The 17,383-nt window shown below is 36.2% G+C and overlaps 1 protein-coding gene across 2 annotated transcripts; it reads left to right on the top strand.

The window, feature by feature from the left end:
* Window positions 1-3,295: 3,295 nt before the first annotated feature.
* LOC137933316 (BUB3-interacting and GLEBS motif-containing protein ZNF207-like) lies at window positions 3,296-17,351 on the top strand. 2 transcript variants are annotated; one of them, XM_068777224.1, is made up of 9 exons: window positions 3,296-3,508; window positions 3,657-3,783; window positions 3,978-4,104; window positions 4,318-4,385; window positions 6,005-6,135; window positions 7,281-7,367; window positions 10,619-10,895; window positions 12,641-12,899; window positions 16,803-17,351. In XM_068777224.1, exons 1-9 carry the CDS (start codon window positions 3,468-3,470, stop codon window positions 16,877-16,879), a joined length of 1,194 nt encoding a protein of 397 aa, XP_068633325.1. In that variant the 5' UTR covers window positions 3,296-3,467; the 3' UTR covers window positions 16,880-17,351. The 2 variants fall into 2 exon arrangements, with proteins under 2 accessions (XP_068633325.1, XP_068633324.1); XM_068777223.1 differs by having other exon boundaries at window positions 7,263-7,367.
* The last annotated feature ends 32 nt before the right edge of the window (window positions 17,352-17,383 follow it).

Below are 17,383 nucleotides of genomic sequence, written 5' to 3'. Positions count from 1 at the left end.
ACCAGTAACTCTAGTAATTACAAATGTCATTTGTAGACGTGTATGACATGTGACCAGGAGCTTTTCACTCATCATAATTAAAATATATAATTATATTTTTTAAAAATAATATCATAATAATGTCATGTTAAAAAATTTGCTATTGTCGATTTTTTATAGTCTGTATTAATACTAGCAACACTACGAATGTCTCTCGTATTGGATGGCTAATCAATTTTTAAATTCGAAAATAGAACGATAAAGAAAAAAATAATCCATAGAAATATAAACACGTTAATTTTAGCATCTCTATTTTTATATTAGCTCTCTGAACACAATAATTAAATTAGTACTCAATTTTATACGAAAGCAAACATTTTATTCCAACAATCATTATTTACATTGTCTAACAAATTGAGAAAGATAGCTTAACATTCCATTGCTTGATAATTGCGGAAGTGTAATTTTGCATAATATTTATATTAAACTTACTTTTTAATGAAGGTTATGTTTATTTTTCTATACATAACAGATAATATAATTAAATTTAGCGTTTACATTCTAATTACTTCTTGTTAACGAAATGTTTTAATAAATTTATTGATAACATTCTCTACTATTTCTTCCAGGCGACAAAGTCATATTAGAAAGACTTTCTCCACTAGTATCCAACATTATTTTATAAGCCTCAAGCTTCATGGTACGTATATACTACTGTAATAGAAAGTATGGTGAAATTGTCATTTAAATCTCCCGGGCATTAGAAAGGCAGGTAATTTTTTTTAGGTTGGTAGAACTGTCTATAACATTTGCCAACCGTCTATTTGTCAAAAGTTGTAATATCGTAAACCGTAACCGGAAACCATTTTGAAAGATATTAATTATTTCCTTTAAAAGTTCGGTAAAGCTCTTTTCGAAGCGCAACCGCTCCCTTCTAGCGACTCCATCATCACACTCATAAACAGTTCAGTGCCATGGGTGACTCAGGCACACTATCTAGATGTCGTCTTGCATGACAAACTCACAAAAAAAAAGAAAAAACACGGCCTCCATACTCGGCCGCCACTGTTTATTGTCAAACAGCGGGTGTCAAATATCACTGTCAAATAAATGTATCAAAAAAGTGACACTCTACAAAGCTTTGCGCATGCTAATCGCGTAATTCATACTCCAGGTCTTGCAGAACAGGTCCATTGCCTACCACCCAAGTCCCCAAAATGGTCATCGATTCATTACTTTGACTACCGATCAACACACAAATTTACTGATTGTAGATGTCGCCCACCCGGTACATTCAAAAATGGGACCATATTGAGACCAAGACAGGAACACGTCTAGCCCAGGCTACCCGTGAGAACTCTAGCTTCGATATCTGAAAGGAAATTTTAAGCTAGAAGCCCATTATGCCTTGTCGCCATGAAATCGCGAATTTAAAAAAAAAAAACGCGAAATCTACCAATGCCATATGGGAAATAGTAAAAGTCTGGTACCAAATCCGTCTAAAGAAAAACCGTTCGATATCCTTTGACACAATAATTAAATCCTCCGCCATTATCTACTCGTCTTCGTAGGCAAAAGTCTTGGATAAAAATCTTATAACATCAAGTCTATTCGTCTTTGTCACTCAAACGCTGAACATTTAAATAAAACAAGTAATAACTTATTTATTTCTACAACGGTTGGCTGGTGCTCGATATAATAAGCAACAATACATTTATTTCATTATGTACGACAGAAACCGAATGAGGAAAAAAAATTTAAACTAATCAAAGAATAAAATTAAATAATAATATACGTACGATTTTTAAAAAAAAGAAGGAAAAATATGACATTGTTTTGTATTGTCCTAGATGTCACTTTCCTTGTTATGTCAAACGATACTTGACAATGCGTTCATTAAAAAAATAGTTACTAATCAGAGAGATGTACTTAAAATATAAATTCTGTACCAATATAGTCTAACAACGATGTTATGTTCATTTATTATTTTTTTTAAATGAAACGGAAATATTTATATAATCCCCAGTGACACTTGACAATGCCTGTGATAAAGTTAATCCCGCATACGCAACGCACGTTACGCGAAATCACCAATGACAGTCACGGAGGCGCTCACGCCCACGCCTCATGAGTGTCATGCCTTCGATTCATGAGCGGCTCACAGTGCCGTCAGTGATGTTACAAGATAAGTTGATAAATGATCTTAGTTAAGTGCTACACAAATACCGTTAAACACTAGTTTTGCCGCGCCTCCGACGATAAGCGAAGAATTACCGATGCTTATGTCTTGATCTTTACGACTTTATTTAGTGGCATTTGATTTATTAAATTATTACATATGGTAACATTAGTCTTGTAGTATTTAATTTGCAAAACCCTTAAAATAATTAGAGGTATTATCCAATTGGGAAAACTGATTAAAACATTTTCAAAGCATAGCATATTACAATTTCTTTTTTACACAGTGACATCGCTTTATTTACACGTAAAAATACAAAAAAATAATGTTTGTTTTCGATATTCAAACATGACATTTACCCCAAGATCAATATCATATGGCTTTAAAGGAAAAGAATGATTAAATTATTCATTCTTGGTATGCAAGGATCTGTTTAGGTTGAATTTATTAGTATTCGAAATTTTATGTTAGTCTCTGATTTTAATAACTTTGGCATGCCCAATAAGTATATAAGGAATATTATTAGATTGCTCCAGATAATATATAAATTTATGCCAACTGTTCCGCAATTAATTGATGAGCGACACAAACTTCGTTTAATTTGAGACTGACGTACAATTTTTAGCTTCTTAATTTAGCGCCCTCTTTTAGGTAATCTGTGTATAAATAATATATATGCAAACATAAACAGAGATGAAAATAAATAATTAAAAGAAATTGCTAAAACAAATAAATAAGATAAAAAAAAAATCAAATCACTTGAAAATTTGTTTAAACGTATTACTTGCTATGTGTAATTCTATTCACCATAAATATTAAATGAGCAAGTTAATAAAAAACATTCAAAATAATGATAATAGTTTAGCAATTATTTTTCTTAAGTATTATACCTAAAAGTATTCTCTGAAATTCTTTTCTAAAAGAAATGTAAAAGAATTTTTAACATTAAAATAATTAATAATTTATTTGTACAAAACTTTAAAGAAATTAATTAGTAAATGATTTTTTATTGTTTTATATATTTTAAATGTTTTATTAGAATAATACGACAAAATAAAATTCTATTCAAAGTTATACAAAAACATAGCTCTACCATATTTACTCTACATTTTATAATCGCCACACCGATCTATACGCTCACTGCAGACTGTTGGTCGGCCGCCATTTTGCGTTGCGTTTATCATTAGTGTTGTTGCATTGTAGTTTAATTTAACTTCAGTAATGCCTGTGATAATTTAAATATAAGTTGAGTAATTGAATGTAAATTATAGTTTATTTTTTCCATTGTTGTTTTCGTGTTGTTATTATAATGGGTAGAAAGAAGAAGAAGGCATCGAAGCCATGGTGCTGGTATCCTTTAAAAAACAGTTCACATTTGCTAAATACGCTGGTGACCTTCGGATATTCGAATTGACCTATTTTAGCTGTATTTACGATTTGTTTCGCCGAGTTTTATGTAGCAATGTTGAGACTGTCGTTTCCTTAATACGTAACTCAGGTATTGTAATAGGGAGTTTGACGACGAAAAGATTTTGATTCAACACCAGAAGGCGAAGCACTTTAAATGCCACATATGTCATAAGAAATTGTACACGGGTCCCGGACTGTCGATTCATTGTATGCAGGTATGTTTGGTCTCGGTTGGCACTGGGCGCGCCCGCCCACGCCACTCCTCATCTCGCACGCTTATAGGTCGAGGTATTTTCGCTTGACGCTCTACATACGCCATTCGCGCCAAATCCCCCACCCGTAAAAGTTCGTAATTTACCATTCCGTATTCATTTTCTTTGGCAGTGCTTTAAAACTTCGTGTATTTCAGGTACACAAAGAAGCCATAGACAAAGTTCCAAATTCATTACCAAATAGGTCTAATATAGAAATAGAAATATATGGTATGGAAGGTATACCGCCAGAAGATATCAAGGAGCATGAGAAGCAAAAGACAGGTATAAAAATATTGATTTATCTTCTGCAGTTGTTGTATGGATCCTAATGTATGTACAAGGACATATTTTATTTTTTTAAATTTTTGCTTGGGACACTGTAGCGTTAGATGTTTATTGGTGTATAGTTTTAATTAGTGTTCCAGTAAAGGTATGTCTCTCTGTTTCCACTCTGCTATTTTGTTATCTTTTATTATCGATGTTTGAATGACGTAGGTGGTGGCAAAGGATCAGACAGTGATGATGATGAACCTGCAGCTAAGAAGAAAGCAACTCCGGCATTGGTAAATATTTTTGTGTTTACACAACATAATTAACAATTTTTAATAACAAATTAGAATGACTTTTCACAGAAACTGAATCCACTTCACATTATTGGTATTTATATTATTGACATCTATATGCAAAGATATATACTTAATAAATAAAACATTCTTCCATTAAATCAAAAAATCATTTTACACAAAGTATGTGTAGAGTTCACTGTATAATTCTTTGTCACTTAGTATTGTTTGTAATATGTAAACAGTCCTTCATCTTTAACCTATTTAAAAGATTACATTTCGGGGCCTTGCCAATCTGATATTTATTTACCGATGTCAAGACATTTGCAGTCAAAATCTCTAAGATTTGTATATTATATTAATTAAAAAACAATATACTAGTTACATATATTTGTCTATGTACACTATATTCTTCTCCTTCTTGTACGCAGAAGATACAATCATTAAAAATGTCAATCCAATGCCAAATTATGCTTTGCACCAATAGAAATGCCTAAACAAAAACTCATGTTTGTTTATATGTTAAAAATTTTGATTACAGAGTAAACAAAATGCAGTAAGTGATTTATACTTCATTAATTTGTTTACTATACTTGACTAAAATTTTTACTCTAAATATTGAGACCGTTTGCTTATTCATCATATATCATAGTCTATAGATGCCCACAGTAGGGCATAGGCATGGGCCGCCTATAGATCGCAAAAACAACTGGTCTAGTGTTTCATACATCTAGCGACTTCTTGTCACATTAACTATGTTGTCAGTCTACGTAGTAGAGGGTCCTCCCATATGGTGTCTACTGGCTTGTAGTCACTTCTTGAGAACCATTAGTCCTGAATATCCTTTTGTATGAGTTAAGCGCCTCTCCCTCTGCCACAGACAGTTCCAGTATTATAATGAAAATGTAACAATCGCCCCATTATTAAAATACAAAAATTAATTTGGGATATTTTTAATAATTAATCATGTACAGTTAGAAAAGGACCAATATTTAGCCACTTCTGCACATGCAGTGGTAGTCGTGCAAAGTGCACCGCCCGCCAGCCAAATTACTCAACATGTGTTTCACCCCTCCACAGGGCATCTTCAGGAGTTATGTTACACCGATTAGTGCCAAACAGAGTCACTGACTCACACTGGAGAATGCCTGAAGAGAAAAAAAAATGCATTTTTTTTTAGAACTAGAAACAAATTTGGACTACCTTTATAGCATACTTTGACTTTAACAAGCTACAAAGGATGCAACCATGCTCTGATCCATAATTTCTTTTTTGAATATATTCTTATTTCTATTTAGGAAAATTGAGATCTTTTATCTGTTCATAATATCATTTCAATATCCCAGGGTATAACTGACAATATTATTGGTTAGCTGACTTTGTGATACACATAGGTTCAAGAAATTCTGATCCAGTAAAACGGTGATAATGATTGAAGACATAATTGCCAAAGTAGCTCCTTGGGTAGTTACATAAAGGAAGTTTAAGCTGAAGTCCCCCATACTCACATAAGGCAACATTATAGATTGAAAACTAAATATATTTATGTTGTACAATAATTAAATGTAAATTGATTTAAAAAGCTTTTACTTTAATCTATGAACTTCTCTTTTCCGCAGCTGGGTGCAGGTCCGTCAACAGTGACACAGGGCATCCTGCCCACGCCTATGGCGCCTGTACCTCCAGGGATGTATCCTGGGCATGCAATGCCCATGAATCCCATGATGCCTCCTTTCATGCAAGCCCCTAGGTAAGAATCATTAAATATCTTGTTCACAATTTCTTCAACAACTTGAGATTTTTTTTATACAGGGTGTTTTGGTTAATTATAATAATTGATGAAGTAACATCTTTTGCTGTATCTTCTAACTATTAGGGGGATCGGAGAGTAGTGTCGCTTTCTCAGGTTAAATTTATACGGCTACATTTTAATGAGTTTTTATTTCTATATTCACCTTCAGTATTCGCAACCATTTGCCATCTAAAATACAAATTTTCAATGTCGGAGCAGTAAAATATACAGAAACGACATTATGTTCCGGTCAACCTAATATGTAATATAGATTGATTAATCTTGAAACTGTGCTGTAATAATGACATCCTTTAGTTTAAAATATGAGAACACAGCATGTCCTGATTTAAGAGAAACCTGCAAACTGATTAACTACATATGTAAAAATAAATATGTCTGTCTGTCAGTCCATACCAGAAAATCATACATCCAATCACATTGATAATTTGGTATATTATTAGATATATTCTTCAGAAGGTTTTTGAAAAATTGTATTTTTTTTTTTTTCAATACAGAACCTGTCTTTTTGTACATATTTTTAGACTCTAAACACCTGAACCAGGTACATCTAGTTAATTATAAATATTCTGAACAAAGTAGAGTATTCCTAAATTTCATTATTATTATTTTTTAATTTATTAAATTACTGCATAAATACTCTGAAGCCAATATAAGGGAGTTTATTATAAAAGTGTACACACTTCTCACTCATGTTTATCACTATTCTTACATAGACCAGTTTTTTATATTTATATTGACTGAAAATATTTTCTTTGTCTTGTCTACGCCGGCTGATTTCTGAAACCAAACAACCCTATTACTATATGCTCATTTTGCGCCTGGGTCCCAACTCCTTGAGAATTTCCAGCAGATACTTTATATCAACATTGTTCGTGTCAAGGCATCTTAGTAATCAAGATGGGTTACCCTGTAAGGTGCTACCCCCTTTCGTCAACAAAATACATAGGCAGCAGTCTCATCCTCTTCGACTCTATTTGACGTTGACTGTCTGTAACATCTAATAAAAACAGATGTTTGTATATATTTTCTATATTAGTGAATTACTAGTGGTTTATTTTGACTAGTTTTTATGTTTGTTCCAGAATGATGATGCCTGGAATGAGGCCACTGTTCCCAGCGGCCAGTGTGCCAACCAGTACACCAAGCAAACCCACCTTCCCAGCATACAGGTGACATATACAGCTTATATAAACCTTAAAAACTATAAGAAATAAAAAAAAACACTGATCTGTATACGGTAAGATTTATGAAGAATAACTTACATATTTTTGCTGTCATACATTGAAAGCATGTATGCTATATATACTGCAGTTACATTATACCAACAAATTGAAATGTTAGATTAGCTAATAACTGAGTTACAGTACCCAGCAGTAAATGTTGTACTTCGACCTTTGGAAAGAGACAATCGGCTAATTTCTGCTTCATAGAGCTTTATCTCTGTCGCACGAAATGCAAACATTCCGGTATCTATTAGGAGCTGTAAAACAAGTATCATTTGCTTCTTTTGATAATTATTTTTATTCTTTATATAAAATCCACCAATTTTTCTATATGCGGTGGCTTTAGGTTAAGGTAAAAAAAAACCTTTTTAACATTATGTTTACGTATTTAATTATTGAGAAAAATTACAATTGTACATAATAAACACCATTATACCTATGGTTAAAATGATAGATTGTAATAAAAATAGGTAGGTTTTAACCAGTGGCGTAGCTAGAATATTTGGGGCCCCTGGCAAAATTGTGGTCAGGTGCCCCCCCCCCCCCCATTTTTTTACTGACTTTAAAAAATTTTAGATTTCAGAAACCAATGGCCTTATCTTTTCACGCACATAAGACCATATGGTGTCCTCTTGGGGTGTTTTTTTAAAACTTCATATGGTGTTCTCTTCAAATGAATCTTTTTTTCTGAAAACGCCATATGGTGCTATCATGAATGTCAAAATTTACAAAAAAATATAAGGTGCTATCTTAAAGGAAAAACTTTTAACAAACACATATTTAGTTATCTTAAAGGATTAAAAAAACGGGCGTAGGTAGCTTTGTGGAGTGGGTCCCAAAAATAAAACGAAAAAATTACCTTGTAAAAAGAAATTAGCTGAAATTTTAAAAATAACATAAACCGAAAAGGATGCATTTGAACCTGATGACCAACTCCGACTAGTAAGTTTCTGTAAAATATTGTGAATGCGGCTGACCCACGCATATTGAAAAGGGAAGATTCGCCACGCTATTGACGGACGAATGAGGTGTTCACAGAAAACATGTAAAAAAGACTTCTCTATTTTATAATACAATTTCGAAATTTAACATATGGCGATTTCGGCCACTATGCGCATTTTATGTATAAATTGTTTAGGCATGAAAATGAAGTATATTTCGGATGAAACAGTTCTTAGGGCCACACTAATCTGTTGAATATGTCATTTTTGGCAAAAAAGGCCCCACTGGAGATCTGAACACTGACATCGCTAGTTAAAATCGTGGTTTTCATTTTTCTTTTAACATTTTTTTGTTCATCAAAAAAAATATTTTCAATTTGGGTGCCCCCCTTGCCCGTGGTGCCCTAGGGCGACCGCCCCTCTTGCCACCCCCTAGCTACGCCACTGGTTTTAACAGCTCCTAATAGATACCTGACTTTTTGTATTTCGTGCGACAGAGATAACGCTCTACGAAGCCGAAATTATTAGTCAATTGTCTCTTTCCAAAGGTCGATGTGCAATATTTATCGCCAGGTACTGTATATTTGTATCTACCCGTCAATTTGTGTATTTTGCATATAATGATTTGTATGCAAGTTTTTATTGTAATTTAATCTTAATTTTAAGCAAATGTCATTGATAATGACCTGAGATTGGATATTTAGAATCATATTTGTCTAAAACAATGTTTCGCAAACTTTTTTGAGCCATGCCAGACTTAAATCTTTCTAAAACTCTTATGTCCTCTTATGTAACGTGCAAAATTTTCATGTAAAGACAAGTCGAGTTCATTTTCAAATTGCCCCTGTGTAGGGTGTGGGTCCCACATTGGGAAACACTAGTTTAATTTTGCTATAAAATTATGGAGATGTCTTCAATAGTTTAATTTTATAATAATGTGCTATAATGGCTTCCCTAAATTTGAAGGTATCAGCTTCTAATGCAGTGATTTGCGAGGATAACACAACAAACTCACAACGGCTCCAAGAATTTACATTTTATAAACAAGTTCACCTAAATTTTATGATCACAGTAATAACCGCCGTCAGGTAGATACCAAAACAAATACTTTTTTTACCTTGTATAAAATTTTAACATTTATTTAGCTGAGACTTTAAGGTTTTGGAGACCATAAACCTGTAAGCAACCAAAGCAAACAGATGACCTTGTTAAAGTAGTCCAAAGACACTGGATGAAGGTCATTTTTTCGAATCCTTTTATAAATCTATGACGGGAGGCCTATGTCATATGAATAGAATGAAAAAAAAATTAACTAACTTTAGATAAATATGATCAGGAAATCCAACCTCTAAATAGTAAATGTAATTACATTAGTTAACAACAAATTGTATTTAAATTATGTAATCAATATCAAATGTAGAATTTATTACGCTTGAGAATAATATAGATATCATTATTATAATTGTTAAGAATCTGTACAGGAATGCCAAATGACTAATTGGCAGTGCAAGTGATATTGAATTAAAATTTGCCACCCTTGTACATGTAAGTAGTGTCAATACATACATCACAGAACTGCACAACAGCCTTTGTGAATTTAACAATCATTTGTGTCCATGTAAACAATTATCATTATTATGTATATGTAAACCTGTCCATTTGGGACATTGTCATATAACATATATAACCATTGAACAACCCCAAGTTGAAACTTTTGTGCTCCGGAAGCCCAGACTTCTAGTAGACCCTTGCACCTGGTCAATATAAAGTATTCACCCAAGTCATGTTCCCTAAGTTCTTGATCAAATATGGAAAAAAGGCAACAAAACTTTAGACTTAATTGAGGCTTTTAATTAGAAAAATAACTAAGTGAGATTTATAGTTGATCACCTTAAATGCTCTCCCTTCACACAAGCTTTTCTTTAAACTGTAAAGAAAAAGGCAAACTTAAGTAATGAAAAGGAAATAATATCTGAAAGTGGCAATATTCAAAAAGTTTGCACCTGTGTTTGCTATTAAATTATTTCATATATAACAGGAAAACAATACCATATTCCATCACATGCTATTTCCTAACGCTTTGAAACATTTCATCACTAATATCAACATTTCATCACGTCTTTTAAAAAACAAAGAAACATGTATGTTACATTATATGTATGCAATGGCATTGTATGCGCTGAATTTAAAATTAGTTTGTATATATTTAAGTAAATTGTTTATATTTATGTAATATGTGATTATTGAACTCGACAGTAATGCGACAATAAGCGCACCGCCCACGACGTCGACGCCCGCGGGCAGCACAGACCCTAAAGAGAATGGTGAAGTGAAGCTCCCTGCAGCCAACTCCTGCCCTCTGGTAACCGCCACGGGGGCAGGCTCTAAAATAGTCCACCCCCCGGAGGATGTGTCCCTGGAGGAGATCAGAGCGAGGAACGCTAAGTACCGTCCAAAACCTAAACCGGATGCACCTCTGTCGATAGCAACGTCTATGCCCGCCATGATCTCAGTTACCACCAGCCAAGCCGAGGTGAGTGACCCACATCTGTGTTCGCCCTGTTGCGAATTCAGACGGAGTATCCTTCAATACAAATGACATTCTATTTGGTATGTCTGTTTTTTTTTTAAATATTGCTTGGAACTCAAATATTGAATGCATGTACTCTGACATGGTAATTGGTCGGTTTGCTACATGTATAAAATAAACTTGTGAGTTTGGATGCATTCTGCTCGGCTAAACCTGCAATTTAATTAAATTTTGCATCACAATACTTTTGTGAGTAAAACGCAAAGTTATTTTTGAAATAATTTATTACATGTATTTGTAATAGAATTGGGAATACATACCAAAAATTATATAACCAGATTTATATGTAAGAAATCATTTATTAATGTATTACATACTTGTACCAAAAGTTTGTTCTGCTAGAATAATTAACCGATCAAATGCCCATTGAAAAAATTCACATACCTTGTTTTAAAGTGATCACTTTATTTATTGATTAAATGAAAAGTAAATGATTAGATTTTGCCATTAATAAGATATTTACTGATCGACACACCTGTTAAATGTTATAAATCTGCAGCATATTAACTAACAAACATGTAAAATTTCAATAGTAATTTCTTAAATTCTGCAAGTTTCTACTCAATTTTTTTTGGTTTCTTTCAGCAAAATATTAGGAAATTTATAAAAAAAATATTGGTAATAGTTATTATCAAGTTATGGCATGATCAGAAAAAAAAGCATTTAATTTAAATATATATTATTGTTTAAAATTATTCCTGTCTTATTCTCTTTAATACTATATATAATACTATGTTACATGATATCAACATACTAATCATTACTTTTAAAACTTCTAATTATCAATGCTTTTATTAATGACTAGCTATCTATAAGTTTTATACTACATACTATATATACTGCCTGGTGTTATAAGTGATCTTTTTTTAAATTAAATACAGGAACTAACTATAAAAAACAGAAGCAATAGCTTCTCAGTTCATGGTGGTGGTTTTTGTATGAATAAAGTATAACACTGTTCACAAATAATAAAGGAAATAATTTTTTATGGCAATATTTGTCACGAGCAAACTGAATGTGTCCTAGGACAAAATATCACATATATATATATAACATCAATTTGCATTTGTCCCACTTGGTAGACCATAGCTAATATCCTCAGTTGAAGATCCCATCAGTTGGTAGATCAACTAATTGGGTGATATCTTGTAATAAAATTAGATTCGTAAAATAAAACAATAAAAAATCCTTCATGCCATGTATAATATAAATAGCAAGAGAGGCCAAACTTCTCGCTAGCCACATGCGGCTCTTTGAACGATTATTTTTGGCTCCGATTGATTGTTGAATTATTTCAATATTTATATTTATAAAAACTATGTCAGCTCCTAAGAAATCGAAACATATTACTGGTGCGAATAATTATTATTATTATTATTCGACCATAAAATTAGCAAAATCCAAACACCAATCATAATTAACTAATCGGCGTCTTAATTATTGTTAGAATCTTTTCAGATTGAATTTCTAAGTTAAATGTCTTATAGAGTCAACCTGTTTTTTTTTTTCTATCAAGTTGGGCTCTTCTGGCGTTCTCCTCAATACATAAATAAGTTTTCATTTAATATGATCTCATGTGGATAATAATTTGTGAGAATCATCACTAAGAGTTGTTCAGGTTGATTGTTGAAATGTAGTTTTGGTATCAAAGTGGGCTTGATATAATTTGTGTGTGATGGTGTTCCCAGGTGGCCGCGCATATGTCCGCAGCGGTGGCGGCGGCGGCACGGCAGCAGGCGGCCATGCGCCGGCCGGTCATGCAGATGCAGCAGCAAATGGTGGGCATGCTTCCCCAACTGCAACAGTTGCCACAACTGCCTCAACTGCCCCAGCTCCAGCAGTTGCAACAGCTGCAGCAGCTGCCACGAGTCGGTGTGCCCGTCTCCATGCCGCCCGTCATGCTGCCCGTGATGCCGCAGTTCAACATCATGCGCCCGCTCCAGCCCGGTCAGTACACCGCATATTATAACTACCGATAGGTCCCAGGATACATACACGTGCAACTTCCTCGTTTCCTACCCACAACACTGTCCTGGTGGATGGGTATCTGATGAACCTCACGTGTATCTATTCAGCACATTGAACTTTTACAGTTTTATTACTTAGGCGTTAAGTTTTAACTCTAGTTCATTCGCATTATGAATATAACAAATTATTGTCCATCAACTAATTATGTCCCAGTAACCAATCAAGTTTTTACTAACTAGAAAGAATAAGTTTGTCTTCAATGGGTATTTAACGCCGAAAGGTCGGCAGAAAAAGATACATAGTAATCTTAACGCGAATGAACTATTGTGTAGTCATACATTCAACATATCAGATTACTGATTTTTTTTTAAATCATAAGCATATGATATGAATATAAACATACATGAGTGTATGAAAACTGTAAAATTTCAATGACCTCCTCCCGTGTGGTTGCTCACGTATGACCTACGGTTGACCCATACAATTGTAATATAGTCATAACTCTCATAAGAGAACTCTATATGTAGGTACGATAAGTTACACTAAGCGCAGGGTCGTAGCAACAAGTCATTGTATAACTTGACGCCTACAGTACTGTAGTATGGATTGACACGAACCTATTGACTTGTTCCTAAGGGTACCCTGCGTTTGACATTTGAAAATATACATCGCCCATTACCATGTTCTCGGATATAACTTTAAGCATAACATTGTATAACATTTAGTGTAATTGTAGTATGTTTGACATTGTTCACGTGAATTTCATAAATTACAAAGCGATAAGCTTTAGGTTTAGGTGACTTAGACGTAAATACTTTAGTTCCAATTGTTGATTGTGTAATAAGAATGTATAAGGATATTTCTCCAAGAAACTGTCTGATGTTATTATATTAATTAGTTATGTACGGAGATAGGATATTTGTGCATATTTGCCTAGAGTCAAATACGAGATGTATTAAATGCCAGTGGGATTCATAAAACACTTTGATTTGAAAACAATATAATTAGTACTCATATATTTATACCAAGTGATTTCCTAAAACTTGAAACAAATAGATAATTTTTTAATTAAATAAGTAGTACTTGTTCAATAAAACAGACAAAGGCCCTGTTGGACCGTTTAACAATAAAGTCCATTGTGTTGCCATATAAAAGACGGTAAAAATAAATCAACATAATAAATACTTACTTGTATCATTTAGAACTCAACTGTAATTAAGTGGTGACAACAATAAGTTTTTTTTTGTTAGCGGTGTCTACCAGTGCATAAGGAAGCATTATTTGCTGTCTCGCTTACTCTTAACAAATATTGACTACTAAAATGTTAACAAAACTTTACCTTGGGGTCACCTTCAATTTCAAACTGACATTCAACCAATATATATGCAAAATCAGGAATAAATCCCCTCACATCCTCAATAGGCTTTACCCTCTCATTTGTTCCTCAAGTAAACTATCACTAAAGCACAAGCTGCACTTGTACAAAGCTTGCATAAGACCAGTTTTCTCTTACGCGAGCGTCCTATTCGCGCACCCACCAGCATCAACGCTCTACAGATGCTCCAAAACCTCCTCTTGGATAGCAACGGGGGCTGATTGGTTCCAGCTCAACGTAGACCTCCATAGTGACCTCAAACTCCTCACAGTCCAAATGTTCTTTCTGCCTTGCTCAAGAACTTTGAGTCGGCTTCCGCACATCCCAATCCCCTAATAACCAGCGCCTCACGCTACTCCCCCCGCAACTCAGTAAAGAAAAGGAGACGTCCTAAAGACGTTCTCCTCACGTCCATCAGAGGGTTCCCACAGAACACTCACAACAGTGCAAGCTCAAACAACTCAGCATCATCAGAAACCACTGCACCTGCAACACTACTCAGGTCGCCGCGTTCTTCATAACAAAACAAAACATCACCCGCTACGCCACAACACCCGTTTTTAGTGAGCGGCCGCCCGCTCCCTAACCGCGAACAGCGTGGGCGGACTGTGGTTGGATCCGGATCCCTCTTCGGTTCGCCTGTGGTCCACGCTGCCGTCCTAACCTGCAAGCACACTCCAGCAACACACCCCGTCAAAGCTCTACCGCGAAGAGCCTTAGCAACGTGCGAGCGTACCCGTGCAACTGGTAGGCGCCCCACCAGCTTCTAGTTCACGGACCCATCAGCTCCGTGAAATCAGTACCGATGAAGCTGTAAAAGCCTTAGAACTAACAATCGAAACAAACGAAACATAACAAACCAAATTGTTTTTCGTTTTTAATTTTAATTTCTCTTATTGACACATTTATTAATTATAGTTATTTATATTATTATTATATATTCCCTATGGAATACCTAAACATAATTAAATCCTATCATTAGAAATGTTATCCTTAACAAACTAAGACATCAAAAGGTACATATGCATCTGGATATTCTATCTCTATGTATTAAATGTTTCACCAAATTCTATGGTCTAATATATTTGTATGTGAAGGGGGAACCAATTCCATGGGATGCAAGCTGCTATGATATATAAACTCCAATATTTTTCTATTGTAATTGTGTACGACTTTTATTTTGTATAAACCTGTGTCCGTTGTGTACAGTCCGTGTGAACATTCAGCTCCACAGCCACGTAGGTGTCACCGATGTTTGCTTTGAGAGCTTAGAGATACAATTTTCAAATTGCAGTTCGCGAGATCGTTTGAGAAAATGTGTTGTTGAAAGGTTTGATTAATTTTTATTAACATATTGACTTGAAGGATCTTAGCTGCCTTCTTATTTTATCTCTTACTTTAAGGTCGGTGTACATTACGTTCCTTTGATCGTTGCATTTTACAAATTAAATTTATTTTGATAATTCTCTTTGAACAGACCACCTGTCGGACCTTGCCGAGAGTTTTGTTGTAGCATTTGAGTGGAGCCAGTTGTTAGATTGCGTTAAGGCCTGTCAACTCTGAACATTGGTTGTTATTCTTAGTTAGTGTTTTGGGTAATGGCGATGATGTAATTAGATGTATTTTGGTCAGACTCAAGACATTCTGTATTCAATTTCATTTGTCAATGTGCATATCGACGTGGAAAATGGACTCGCCGATTGTCAATGTTGATTATCTTTTGTAATAAATCATAATAATGTGCTAATTTAGTTTCTATTTTCCACGGCTTTGAACCAAAGTCACAAATACAAGGGCGTTTCGAACGGGGAGGCGTCGCTTTTAGCGGGCGCGCGGCTCGCGGCTCGCGGGCCGCAAACCGCCCCGCTCCCCCGGTTAGCGCGTAACGCCCGGCCTGGCCGACGCCCGCGCTCGGGCCGGACGGCACGGGCCGCGAGCGGTAACTCTATTCACTTCCTTAATGGATTTGCTTACTGTAGTAGCTCTTATCTTATTACTGTCTCGATTTTCCTGGTAGAGGTCGCTCGCGACCGTCGGTTCACGGGTGGGTACACTAATATTATATATATATATATACATATATTTACGTACTTAGTAGTTTGTCGCTTTCAACTGTGCATGAACCGGAGAGTTGTAGTCGTTGGCTACGTCGGGCACACGAGCGTCTCGGCCGCAGGGCGTGCATGCACGGATGCGATTATTCCATATTCGGTATTTTGATCGTGTGATTTTTTTCATGTGAATTTCATCCTACCTGTGTTGTGCACCGGGCCGGCCGGAGTAGGGCTCGGGTCGGCGCCGCGGCCACGCCGCCCGCGCGCACGTTCTCGCATTACGCAAACCGAAACGAAAACGGAAACTGGTCACTTTGCCTCGACGCGTACAGCCGCGCGCGCGCGCTGTTGGTTCACTTTTCACAATGCATAATGTCAGAGCGTCGCGTGGCGCGTGGCGGCGGGGGGGCGCGCCGGCGCCGGGCGCGCGTGTGACGAGCGTGTTGTGTGCAGGCATGCTGGTGCCGGGCGGGGTAATGCCGATGGGCATGTTCGGCGGCGTGCCCGGCCTGCTGCCGCGCTACCGGTAGCCGGAGCGCGCGGGCCCGGCGCGCTCATGGGACGCCGGCCGCCCAAGGTAAGACGAGGACGCCGGGGGGTGGGCGCGCGGCCGCCGAGCGCGGGGCGTGCGTGCGTGCAGAGGGGTGTGAGCGCGGGGGGCGACCGGCGGCCGCGCGGGGGGGACAGGTGACGCGCTGGTGTCGCCCGGCGTGCCGCGGCTGGGCCGGCAGTTCCCTGCGGCTCGCAGGCGACGTGGCCCCGGGGCCTGGGCAGTCACAACTCGCGTTGTTGGATTGGCGGCCCCCTGTCCCCCGCCCGCCGAGCTGCGGGTCGTCGGTAGTGTACTGTTCTAAATTCAGGTGTTCAAATGTGTGTAAGAATAACGACCGTACGTTAATTTATCTGCCTTGAAAAAAAATTTTCTTAATTTCACGTGAAGTTGTGACGTTTGCCTATCTTGTAGAATTTTGACATTTTACTCAATAAATGCTATTGATTGAATGCCCGCTTTTTATTTGTTACCCGTTGTCTAA

Source organism: Battus philenor, unplaced genomic scaffold, assembly GCF_028537555.1.
Source record: "Battus philenor isolate CCGP_79_NKW_IND1 unplaced genomic scaffold, ilBatPhil1.0.hap1 SCAF_13, whole genome shotgun sequence".
Classification (NCBI taxonomy): domain Eukaryota; kingdom Metazoa; phylum Arthropoda; class Insecta; order Lepidoptera; family Papilionidae; genus Battus; species Battus philenor.
Note: the sequence above shows the minus strand (reverse complement) of the source record. Positions and strands in the feature narration are given on the sequence as shown.